This window comes from Cibotium barometz, chromosome 16 (genome assembly GCF_041138505.1).
Source record: "Cibotium barometz isolate CiBa-2024 chromosome 16, ASM4113850v1, whole genome shotgun sequence".
NCBI lineage: Eukaryota > Viridiplantae > Streptophyta > Polypodiopsida > Cyatheales > Cibotiaceae > Cibotium > Cibotium barometz.
Window position 1 is genome coordinate 43,426,759 of NC_141061.1, and position 12,235 is coordinate 43,438,993.

General features: G+C 45.4%; 1 protein-coding gene across 9 annotated transcripts in view; it reads left to right on the forward strand.

Annotated features, from left to right (window-relative positions):
• The window catches only part of LOC147630678 (uncharacterized), a 62,600-nt gene that overhangs the window by 30,785 nt on the left and 19,580 nt on the right, over positions 1 to 12,235 (forward strand). For 6 of the 9 annotated variants that reach the window (XM_086810615.1, XM_086810616.1, XM_086810614.1 and 3 more), the window contains 3 exons: positions 1,380 to 1,505; positions 9,028 to 9,095; positions 9,262 to 9,331. In XM_086810615.1, coding sequence (XP_086666741.1) covers positions 1,380 to 1,505; positions 9,028 to 9,095; positions 9,262 to 9,331 — 264 coding nt within the window. The remainder of the gene's footprint in view (positions 1 to 1,379; positions 1,506 to 9,027; positions 9,096 to 9,261; positions 9,332 to 12,235) is intronic. The other 3 variants (XM_086810622.1, XM_086810618.1, XM_086810620.1) reach the window with 2 other exon arrangements.

Consider the following 12,235-nt stretch of genomic DNA (forward strand, 5'->3'; position numbering starts at 1 on the left):
GGATCTTGTGGACCCTCCACGAGCTGCTCTGGACCTACCTGGCTGGAGAGGAGTTACTTGCACTCCAGCGTGCCCGACGCCCTCGACCCCCCCGTCGGCCACGATCACCTCATCAGCTCGAGATCCAGGACATGCTCCACCACCATCGAGCTTCCTTTCCACGTGACATAGCTGAGGGAGACCTCTCGGCCATACTCGTCAACCCCATGCTTGACATTTTGGAGAGTGGTATACCATCTACTCGGAGCTGATGTTGCTCCCATGTTTTTATGTTCTTATGACGAGTTTTCATGGACAGTTTTGTATCACCCCAGTGAGATAGCTATATTTATGTTTTCTTTTTGTTTTATTTTCCATTCCATGATGAGATATGCCATGGACATTATTGTACCACTTTGGTCTCATAGGCCCATTGGGTCTTTAGTATACGCTTAATATATCTTTCTTTCTTTCTTTGTCTCTCTCTGTCTCTCTCTCTCTCTCTCTAACCCTAGTACATATGCACAAGTGCTCTACATTCAAACAGAAGTGCTGAAATGATAAAGCCGAGCTGCCCATATTGAGGGGTGATGGGTTGGCGATTTATATAGATGCATGGTGGTGCTTTGATATCTGACTGAGACAAGATCGATTTGGGAAACTGAGACTGGTCGGGTGCAAGGTCGGCCAGTCGGCTCGTGGGACTTGCTGGATATGTTTTTTTTGGTTTTGGAGGGGGGGGGGTGGGGGGTGGTGGTTGGGGAAGGGGGAAGTGCTGGAGTTCGGGAGCACTAGAGTGACCTGTTTGAGAAATTGGGCTACTTAGGCATGGGAACACCTTATGTTTTAAGGGTTGCGTTGGTGCAGTTTGCACTTGCCCTCTGAAGCTGTTGTCTTACATTGGCTTTATGTGATCTCCTCCAGACATTGGAAAGTAATGAAGGAGGAGAAGCTAGTGTAAATAGTTTTTGGGATATCTTAGACGTGTTGCCTCTCTAAGAACTCTAGTGGATTACATTTTCTTCCTTGAATTTGATCGGACACGTTGAGTGGCTGATTTTCAGATGCATGAATCCCTTTCACCGAAAGAATCCAACTTAATAATTGTTTACAATGCAAATATCCTGGAAAAAATGCCATGGTTCTTAATCTTGAAAGAATGCATTTTGCGTGTACCGATTGCTTGTTGCATTGATGAGTCTGTTTTGACTGCAAACTACTGGTTTTTGGGTGACTATTGGACCAATGTAAAGAAACTAATAGAAATTTTTACTTCATTTAGGCTTCTTTATTTAGCCATGCATTGGCTTTTCTGAAGGGGAGTCGCAAATTTTTGGTGTTTTGTAGTGATGACTGCTATTGCAAAGCCAAAGCAACTGGTTTTGATATCTTTCACGCAGGGATATTCGTCTTTGGCTGTGGCATTGGCTCTACCTGAGCATGGCTGGCTTGTTGCTTGTGAAAAAGATAAGATGTCATTGAATGTTGCACAAAAGTATTACGAACGAGCTGGTGTTGCCCACAAGGTAATGCCCGAGGCTTTGCATCAGAAACAATAACTCATAGGCAATCCAATGATCTTGGTCTTTCAATCTGGTGCTTTTGAAATTTTCTTGGGCTCTTGCTGACTTTGTTTCTTAACCAAAGTAAAAATGTTAACCACAACTTTTATATTTGCCTTACAATGCTGCTCGAGAGATTGCATCAACAGCGTTGGGAGGTTGGTGATATTCATTGCAACGTTTTCTGGTACTGGGAGGACGCCCTTACATGTGCTCACATTGAATACAAGACATGCTTGGATGATATGGCAGTGGTTTTCTCCTTTTTAACATTGGCTCATATGTCTATATCCCAGTCGCACTAAGCCATAACTGAGTGTCTTCTTGCATTCTTGCCAATGACAATTAGTTGCGTTCTGTTCCATATTGATACTATCAGGCTTGCCCATCTGCAATGGATTTGTGATTTCATCTCCTGATGGTAGCTCCCTCCGCCTGTTAATCCCTTCTGCTCAAACATCCATAGAGTAAGCGACCTTCATATAATGATGGCTTTTTAATAGCTTTAGCAAAATGCATTGGGCTTAGCTTCAGGCCTTTCCTGGTCTACCAATCTGCTGCATAATTGGTATTGGAAATGTGTAATCCCAACTTTGCCTAGGGGAGAACTAAATCTGTATTATCCGATTTGAAATCAGGACCTAAGGTCAATTGTATGGATAATGATGATGTATGATGGGTCATTACTACTTCATTCCCTCACATCTTTGATTAAGTCTATAAAAGAATGATAAATACAAGCAATCTTTATCCTTTTTTTCCCTGGGAAATAGATCCTTCTATTAGTTATATGATCCGTCTCTTCAGTAGAGGCTCGGTCCCTAGGCACTTGTCAAATGTCAGCAGCATTGCAGCATGGCACATTTGGAGGCCATGGTGCAGCTAGACCATTGAGGGCACCCTCATCCTCATCCTCAGCGCCCCCCCCCCCCCCCCCTCCTCCTGGGCGTCTTATGGGGTAGTTCCCTCTCAGAGTGGCAAGCCATGGAGGGGGCTACCCTTACCAGTGTTTTTACTCTCCTGAGGGTTAAGAGCATGTACTTCATGCCGGTGGGGATAGACTCCATCCTGAGGGCCTGACCATCTGCTGTCTCCTCAAAGTGGAGGGCGCGGGTCCCGACTCTGTCACCTAGGAAACTGCCCCCAAGTGATGATGCGAGAAGAAGTTCAAGAGGTGGGGAATAGGCACAGAATCATCAGCCACACCGGCTGCTCCTTGGGGAAATCCCAAAGGCAATGTGACTTTGCGACTCCTGCGGGTGGTTGCACCTCATGCACGGTGCAGGATGACCAGAAATGGCCAGCCACATGCCAAATACTAAACTGATGTGAGGAAAAGAGTGACGTTCCTAGGTCCGAAGCTGTATTCCAGTAGTCTCTCAGGAAGCTAGGTGAGATGTTCTCGGAGGACCAGTGGTCTGCTAAAGCAGGAGTACCATCGATCTCCTGCAGCTGGATCCTCCAGCCTAGCCTCGCCGAGTAATGAAAAAAGGGTGTGGTAGGGCTCTCTGGGCTGCAGGGGTCTGTCCACTCCCACTTGCCAGGGTCGCACTGCATTCGAGTCAAAGGTTGGCCGTCCCAGAGCTAGAGTCTCCAGGATCTGTCTCGGGCTACCTGTGTCGCGCGTGGGTTTGGGGGGGGGGGTTGTTTCGATGTCCCAGCAGTGCTTTTAGAAGCTGATTGTCCAAACCCTCTGAAGAGAGCCCCCGCTAACATTCTCTACTCGGGATAGGGTAAGATGTGCATGAAATCCTACTTAGAGAATGAGAGCTGGTCCCCCGTCTGATCCTGGTACCGCCAGGGGGATGTCGTAGCGTGTGAAAGCTCCCAGCCACTAGGGATGGGAGGGGTCCTGGAGGGGGGTCTGGCAGTCAGGGGGAATGACTGAGTCGATGGTGAGGACTATCTGCTCTGTGCCTCGGATCTTTGCGAGGCATCTATCGTGAGCCTCCTGAGGAAGCCGCTTGAAGCTAGTCCACTTGCCAAGAGACTTTCCTGGACCCGAGCTGAGGGAGCCCTAGGCTATGGGAGAATGTGCCCCCAGAGGGTGACCAAATCAGCGGTTGGTGGAATCTTCTCGTTCGAGGCTGGGGGGAGCTGCAGAAGGGCTGGCTTGAGGTGACCCCAAGCTCTCAACAAACTGGCTGCAAATCTTTCATGAAAAGCGGTGCTCAGTCCTCAGGATCGGGCCTCCGTGAAGATTCATTGTACACAGGGGGGTCTGAGCTGAGATCTGGTCAATCAGAAAGGCCTTCGAAGTCTGACCACCAAGCAGAAGGCCTCTGATGATCAACTTGCCAAGCAGGGCTCTGCTCTTCGTAGCTAGGCCAATGATGCCCAATAATCCGGCTGAGTAATCACCCTCCAAGCCACCTTGGCCTGACCTGGCCGGCCGTCAGACCCTGCCCACAGAAAATTGTGGATCAGTCATTGTACTTAGACTAGGCATGCTCTAGAAAACGCCTAGCAAGAAGTGATGTACCACATGGTGGCCAAGAGCACCGGTGCTCCAACACAAAAGCTTCTTCCGAATGCTCAAAAGAAGAAGGGGGGCTAGCTACTGCTTGGCTGAGATGACCGAGGGATTTAATCGGAGTGCCCCTAAGGATCCATTGAATCGACTCAACTGGTCGCCAAGCTGGGGTGGGTGAAGATACTACCCAAAAGCCACACGACTGGTGCCAGTTGATCTGAGCTACGGAGGCTAAGCAGAAAGTCTCAACCTCTGTCCTAAGTTGCACTTTTAGCCTCTTCCGGCCTAAAAGTGAGGATCTCCCAAGTCTCCTCGACTCTTATGGTGACCTCTGGGTCATGGAAAAAGTAGCCAGGGATGCAGACACTGTTGACACTCTGGTCTCCATGTGTCCTCCAAGAGAAGGACAATTGGCGAATGATCTGACAGCATGGTGCCTGCAAGAATACCAATCAAACCACCTTTGCTATAAGCCCACTCATCCACATAACATCTGTCAATGTGTGAGAGATTTTTGGTCCGTGCATCCTTTGGTTTGATCTGGAGAAGTGAAGGAGGCCTCCTAGTGTGCGGCAAAACTCTGGTAAGTGCCATGGATCCTGGCTCCTTGGGGAGAGAATCAGCTCCTCCCTAGCTGTGTACTCACTCCCTGTGATAGTATCCAAGCCTCCTCCTTGCCTGTCCTTTGGGTTCTCGAGCATGTTGAAATCTCCACCTTATGCACCAAAAATCTGCCTTGGGAAGTGCCTCTCTCTCTCTCTTGGGCCAAGAAGTTAGCCCGGCCACCCTATTGGGGGCATGAATGTTGAGGAGACCCACACGGTCCTCCCCAACCCTGCTGACTATAATCCAACACCGATGGAAGGAGTTGCTCACTGACCGAAATGCACACCCCTCCTAAGTTCCCCTCAGGGCCAAAAGCAGGGGACCAAAAGGTATGGCTGCATCTGGGTAAAATCTTCCCGCATCTGTGTGGGTGCCTTGCTGAAAGGCGATGTTCCGACGGGAACAAGAAGTCAACTGGGCCTCCTACGCAGGATTTATGAAGCTCTGGAAGAAGTACCCCTCTTCTGTTGTGGAAGCAGGTGCCCCCCCCCCCCCCCCCCCCCACAATCCGGTGAACATTCCAAGAGATAATCCGCATAACTAGGGATCGGAGGAGTGAGACTTGCTCAAGACACCCTCTCCATGGAGGGTCTTTGGGGTCGGTTGGGAGGCGGCATAATCATAGTCTGTCCGGGGCCAAGTCAGTCGCAGTCCAGGGAGGAAGGATGACAGAGTATCCACCCCATTATCAAGCTCAGCAAAAGGAATGTCATGTGCATGCCCGTGCCATGGCTAATCTTCGGCATGAACATTCTTAATTCTTGAATTAGGCAGCAATTTAGCATCATCAGTAGCATTAGAAACATCAGCATCAGCATCAGTATTAGCTTCAGCATCATCAGCATTCTCAGCACCATCATCATCATGGAGGTCTAGGACCCCAGTTGGCAGCCATCAACGGTCCCAGGCAGTATGCGGCTAAGCCTAGGCAGTGGCCAATTAATGGGACAGCATGTACCATGAAGCGCAGCATTTAAAGGGAATTTATGGGAATATTTCATGTCCTGCAGTAGGCCGACGGCTGTCTTGTACCTCTCAGCATATATATAAGAATAATTCAGAATTCAGCATTCCATCAAGTGATCATTCACTCATTCATCATCTAGCGTGAGTCTAAGTCATGTAGAAGGGCGAGGGTCACCCCTATGGGGCTGACCATAGGCCTAAGTCATGTACAAGCAATCATGTAACCCTTTTGTACCATATTAAATACAAGAAAACCTTCACACCCAATCTCTCTCCTCTGTCTTAATCATGTATAAATTAGCATCTTGCTCTTAATTAGGCTTAGGGTTGTGGATTAGTACAGCAAGGCTTCGGCACATGCAACACTTGTGGTACGCTTGCGTTGCGCTAAAGTAATTAGAAGGACCTCAAAGGGACAGTGATCACCACATGGAGGAATACATACAATACCATCTCCAAGATCAGGGCGTCAATGTCTCGATCCTAATATGATATTGGAGGCAGGAGCCTGCTAACTCCGCATGGGCCAGGGCCCAAAAGTGGGTGATGATATTGATTAGACAGCTATCTCCCAGATTCTGAGCTAGAGAGACTGCCTAAAAGTGGATGGCGGAGGAGGTAGACTTGCAATCCCACTCCTTAACGAGAGCGACACTAAGAGGAAAAGAGAGGGAGGACCACCGCTACACTGCCTCAGGTGTGGTGGAAGACTATGCAAACATGGAGAGGAGGCGCAATCTTTGAGAACTCTTCGGCTTCAGCAGTAAGGCATCAGAGGAGGCCATAGTCAATAGGTGGCCCATGATTGGGGGGGGGAGAAGGGGGGGGGGGTGTCATGCCCAGAGACTCGATGGGAAGGGGAACCATCAAGGAGGTTGCAATAGTCATCTCCCCTGGATCCGTGAACCGATGCATCCCTTGGATTTATGAACTGATGTTGAGGTCTCGGGTGGGGGGGCATCCTCTGTGGGCCTTTTGTTGAGGGAAGGAACGGGCAAGGTGACCCCTCTGCGTGCAGATGAAGCATTGGCCTGGGAGACTAGCATACTCTACTCGCTAAAGAATCGGGTCCCCTGGAGACTTGGGAGCGCAATAACCGGTGAAAGATAGAGAAAATCCTGAATTTGTCCACAGGTGGGGTGGCTCCCTTCCTTACGAGTGAGGAAACTGTTGAAGCTAAGAGCTGGAGGTCCGCTTCTGAAAATAGGCAAGGGATGGCGCCCTCGGCCGGGGATGACGGTGTGGCTGCCATGGAGTCCTTGAGGGGAAGACCAGACACACCTACTCTTGCTGACGAAAAAACCTGGGAGCTAAACACTTGCTAGGAGAATGACAGGCGCCATAAGAGGGAGGGCAAGAGAAGAATGGGGAGCGCGAAACCAGGAGGTGGCAGAGAGCTGGGCAGCACGATGGAGGAGGGAGTAGATGGGTGCGAAGAAGGCACACATGCGGAATGAGGGGGACACCCAAAGTGGAGGATGAAGGTGCACGTACGTGAGGGCTGGGAGCGGCAGGCGGACCAAGCAGGGGAGGAGTGCAAAGCACAGGAGGGGGGGTGGAAGTGGAAAGCGAAGGGGTGGCAGAGTCAAAGAGGGGGATGGTGCTAGCGGGAAGGCGATGGCAAGGGTGAGAGGACAGAGGGAGGAGGGGAAGTGCAGGTTGCTAACGGGGGGGGGGGGGGGGTGTGGGGGGCTCCAGCGCTCGCTCGATGATCTTTGTCCCTTTGCAACCATATGTGTGCTTGTTCTCTCTTGCTTCTGTTTTGGGCAAAGTCATGAGAGAGAGGACAAGCTTATAATCTCAACAGGTAACCTAGTAAAGTTGATTGTGTGCGTTTGAGGTAGCATGTGCTCATAACAACTGTTCATGATGCAAGGGTGAAAACAGTCAGCCACTTTTGAAACTCAAAGCTTGATGCACTTGTGCTTGAGCCTTGTTCACGTCCCAGCAAGCCTCCACATCCCTGTGAATCCAAATGACAGATTTGGTCAAATCAAAGAAGAAATTCAAAGATCTTAAAATGTCAAAAAGCATCATGACAAAGTTGCGATTGAAGCTAAAAACAATGTTAGGGCTATGCTGAGAGTCAGGCTATGCTGTGAGAGAGAATTCTGATTTGAAAATCCCTTCATAGGGGGAGGACGTAGGGCCCAGGCCCTCAAGTTTTTGTGGGTACTCTTAAAGAGCAGGTTATACCAACCCCATGGGATGGACAGCAACGGCATTAAATGGTTAGCATTGAAAGATGGTGGTGGATGCTCTCTAGTTACAATCGTTGCGATGGACACAAGCTGGGTGGTCATTGGTGGTGATTCCTTTAATCTCTTTCCATGAGTTGTTTGTCGGTTTTTAGTGTGCAACACTAGCTGTGTGATGTGGAAGCTTAAGGATGATTGAGATGCTGAATGGGCTACTCCTCGTCTCAAGAGCGCAATGTTGATGCACAAGGTGTGATTTGACTTATCTGTTGGGCACAAAATGGATCACTACTCCTAACTCTAGTGCTGAAAAGGTACTACCACCTTGATACATCCAGAAGCACTACATGGCCTCCTAAACTCTCACCCAAGATATCAGTAGCCTTGGTTACATTGGCCTAACATGGCAAACCTTAGCCGTATCAGAACATTAACAAACATGTGTCAAATGCTAGCTTTGAGTGATATCTAGTCAAGATCCTCAACCCTGATCTTAAAGCATGCCTTTCAATGTTGCGTAAGCATGAACAAGAAATTCACCTTCTATTTCAAAACACAAGAAAGATTAACATATGTGCTTAGCCAATAAAGTATCTATAATGTCATAGAAAGCCATGCAAGTTCATATGGGTAATGTTCACTGATGTTGATCGAGAGGTTCTATTTTATTGCCTTCTGCTGGCAGAATGTTATGCTTATTAGTGACATGTTTTTGATTTGGGTTTTAGTGACGTGAGTGGTGATATCATAGCAGGTAGTTTATGCTACGCATCATTTGAAGCTTTGTGTAGGTGTGGAGTCAAGATTACACTTTGGTTTTTGTTAAAGTTTGGGAAATAACCTGAACTTTTTATTGGTATATCTTTTTGTTGTAGTATTGACATGCATATCCTTTTAAGTTCTTAAAGAAGTGCAAGTGCCAAATCAGCTACTATGTGTGTGCGTGTGTGCGTGCACGCATGTGTGTTTTCTCTTTAGTTGTGGGCTTTATCATGGCGGAGTTTTCCCTTCACCTCCGGAGAAGGGATAGAGACTCAATTTGATGGTTTATCTATGAATATATGTATACTATCTTTAAGCATGAACCTGCACCTACTCTTGGGTGTTGATGATGTGAGTGGGGAGATCATAGCACGTTTTCTTTGCTATACATGATGATGGTTTGCAGCTTTGTGCGTAGATTGACATGGAGTCAAGAGGTTTTGTTGAGTTTGGGAAATGTTAAATAATCATTTTTATGCAGGTATATGTTCGCCATGGGATGGCACTTGATACATTGAAGCAATTGCTTGACAATGGAGAGGCAAATAGGTTAGGTCATTGCAAATGAAACCATTAATGCTCTTGCTCATACACTCATTTGTCGCCTTGCTTAGGTTTTAATCAGCTTCATTAACACTCTTCCTTTAAGAGTGGTTAAAGCTTGATAAAAAAACAGTCTATAATTTATTTGTTTTTGCTCTTTTGGCTGGTTCAGCTATGATTTTGCTTTCTTGGATGCGGACAAGAGAAGTTATTGTGACTATTACGAACTACTGCTTCAATTGGTATGCTACGTAGACATTTAGAAGTGAATCCGTGTTCCTATGGGTTATCAATGCGTAACATTGACTCTCTCTATGGTATATGGAATCAAAAAACTACCTTGCTATTTAAGAAGCTTGAAATTATAGATTTGATGTGAAAATGCTTTTGCATTTTTTTAAATGCTCCAAATAAAATTATTCTTTTTAAAATTGGGATCTTTGTTTTTCCCATGTTTGAACTAAACCTTTTTTATGCTTGGTTGGGTGTCCAAGGCATGCACCAACCAACTGCCTAGTTCTCCACTCAACTCAATCATGGTTCTAGTCTTGATATTATCCCATCTTTTTAATAATTTAAAATTTGACCCTTAGTCCCAGGCTAAGCACAAGGTGCAATAATTAAATTTACAAAACCTTACACTTAACCCTTGCGATTTCTTGCAGAGGATTACATCCATTTAATTTTTCCTTGACAATTTTAATATTTTTAACCCAACCTTGGCATACAATAATGTCCAGCTTAATAATTATTCACTAGACCACAGGCACACAAATTCACATGGCTAGGATTCACATGAGGCTATTAATTCTTAATTATTTCCAAATCCTCCATTCTACAATCCTTGTTAAAATTTTCCATTTCTTGCAAAGGATTACATCCATTTAATTTTTGCTTGACAATTTTAATATTTTTAACCCAACCTTGGCATACAATAATGTCCAACTTATTAATTTTTCACTAGACCTATATTAATACTCTAAGGGCACATAAATTCACATGGCTAGGATTCACATGAGGCTATTGATTCTAAATTATTTCCAAATCCTCCATTCTACAATCCTTGTTAAATTTTTCCTTGGCACCCACAATTCTAAGGTTAGAGTTTGTGCATTTATCCACACATGAACACACATGCACATGTGCACATCTTGCACCCATTAATTTGCAAGGATTAATATCTAAAATTCTCAATAATTTTTGTGCACATCTAGCATAATTTAAGTCATTCCTAAGAATTCCATATCATCTTATCAAAGTCAAATTCTTAGTTCCGAATATGCACATATGCACCCTATGTACACCTATGTACATTTTTCAAAATTTCTTTTCGTGATTTACCAATTACTTACTCTTATTTTCTAGAATTAAATTTCTTAATAATTTTTAGAAACTTTAGATTATCCTTATTTGATTTCTTTTGAGAAAATTCCTAGCAATGCAAATTTCTCTCACTAGAGTCCTACTAGAAAAAAAAAAACTCGATGTACAATGAGGAGGGATCTTACATTCTCTCCTATGTGAAAATGTCCTCATCTCACAAATTGGAGATAATCTCTTACTATATCTTCTTTCTTTTTCTAGGTAGCATCTTGAGTTGGGAAGAATTTCCACTTAATCAAATACTCCCTTAAGATTCTATTCTTGAGGGGCTTTTCCTTGACGTCTAGAACTGCTTCAAGTTCCAATTCCACTTGGCCTTGAGTGGGAAAGGCAACTTGCTCCTCACCAATATACGACTTGGATTTGGTACATACTGCTTCAATAAATTCACATGAAAGACAATTTTGGATCTTCAAGTATGGAGGAAGCAAAAGCTCTTAAGCTTGATCTTCAAATTTTCCCTGTAATCACATAAGGTCTGTAATATCTCGATTATAGCTACTTGTACTTTCCTAAGAAAAGAGAACTCCTCTTGGGTTGTAATCGAAGAAAAACCATATCACCTTCTTCGAATTCTTTAGAAGCACGTGTCAGATTGGCATATTACCTTTTTTTTTTGGTCTTGGGCAGTTTTGACATCTTTCCTTATTGACTGCATCTGACGATTCATTACATCTAATATCTGCTTTGATACTTCCACTCTGATCAATGGGTCTGACCAACTCAAAGGCATCACATAATCTTGTCCGTAAAGCGCCTTGGTTGGACTCATTCCTATGCTCCGATAATGAGATGCATTATAGGCAAACTCTACGATATGAATATAGTTAATATGGCAGTCAAGGGTGAATCTTGCAAGTACACATACAAATAGAGGCTTGCATGGGAGTTGGGTGTCTCTGATACGCGCACAAAACATACATAAAGATTCTGCTTTCATAGACGTATCGTCTCCAGAAAACTGGTCTCCAAACACATCTAACCACCCCGTCTCCAACCATCGTCCACCTTTGCTCTATCTTCCGCCCAAGCGTCCCATATCACTGGGCCTTGGAAGACGAGAACAGCCCACAGACTCTGATTAAGAAGAAATCCGACAATCGATTTTCTCCTCTCCTTTCCCCAACTTTTTCCAAGCTTAACCATGCAGGTCTAGCTTTGATATCAATGTAAAATCCTCCAGCCATCAAACCCTTGCAGTCAAGCATAAACATGGAACATAGATAGATAGACATCTAGCTCATTGTCCAACTATAGAGCCATTCAGGCTCACCCCGAGCACAGAGGGATAGTAGCATTAGAGACATGGCTCCACGTGCAAAGTCCTTGGCATCCCATACCACTAGAACACACCTATCTGATGTAAGCACCGCGTAGTCTCAAGGCCTTGAGTCTAGGTCTGAGGACCTCTTCCTAAAACTGATTCATAAAGTCACTTATATGGGCCTCCTTTAAACTAGGAGCCAAATATAGCATGTCTCATAATAGATGCCTTTCCCATAGGTTATGGTTAACCTAACCTGAAGGTCTTAGCCCTAGTTAGCCTTGGGACGTAACATCAAGGAAAGGTCATCAATGACTAAGCCTAGCTCTCATACAACAAGGATACATTTGAACAGACATGTCGTAATACACTCGTCGGAGGCTCGACTAGTTGCCAAGATTCTATGTTGAGGAATATAACGCCTAAAAGTCCTATACATAAGTCTATGAACCCTGAGATGATGTCATTCTCTAGAGATAGCTTGGGGACTCGAGATAGA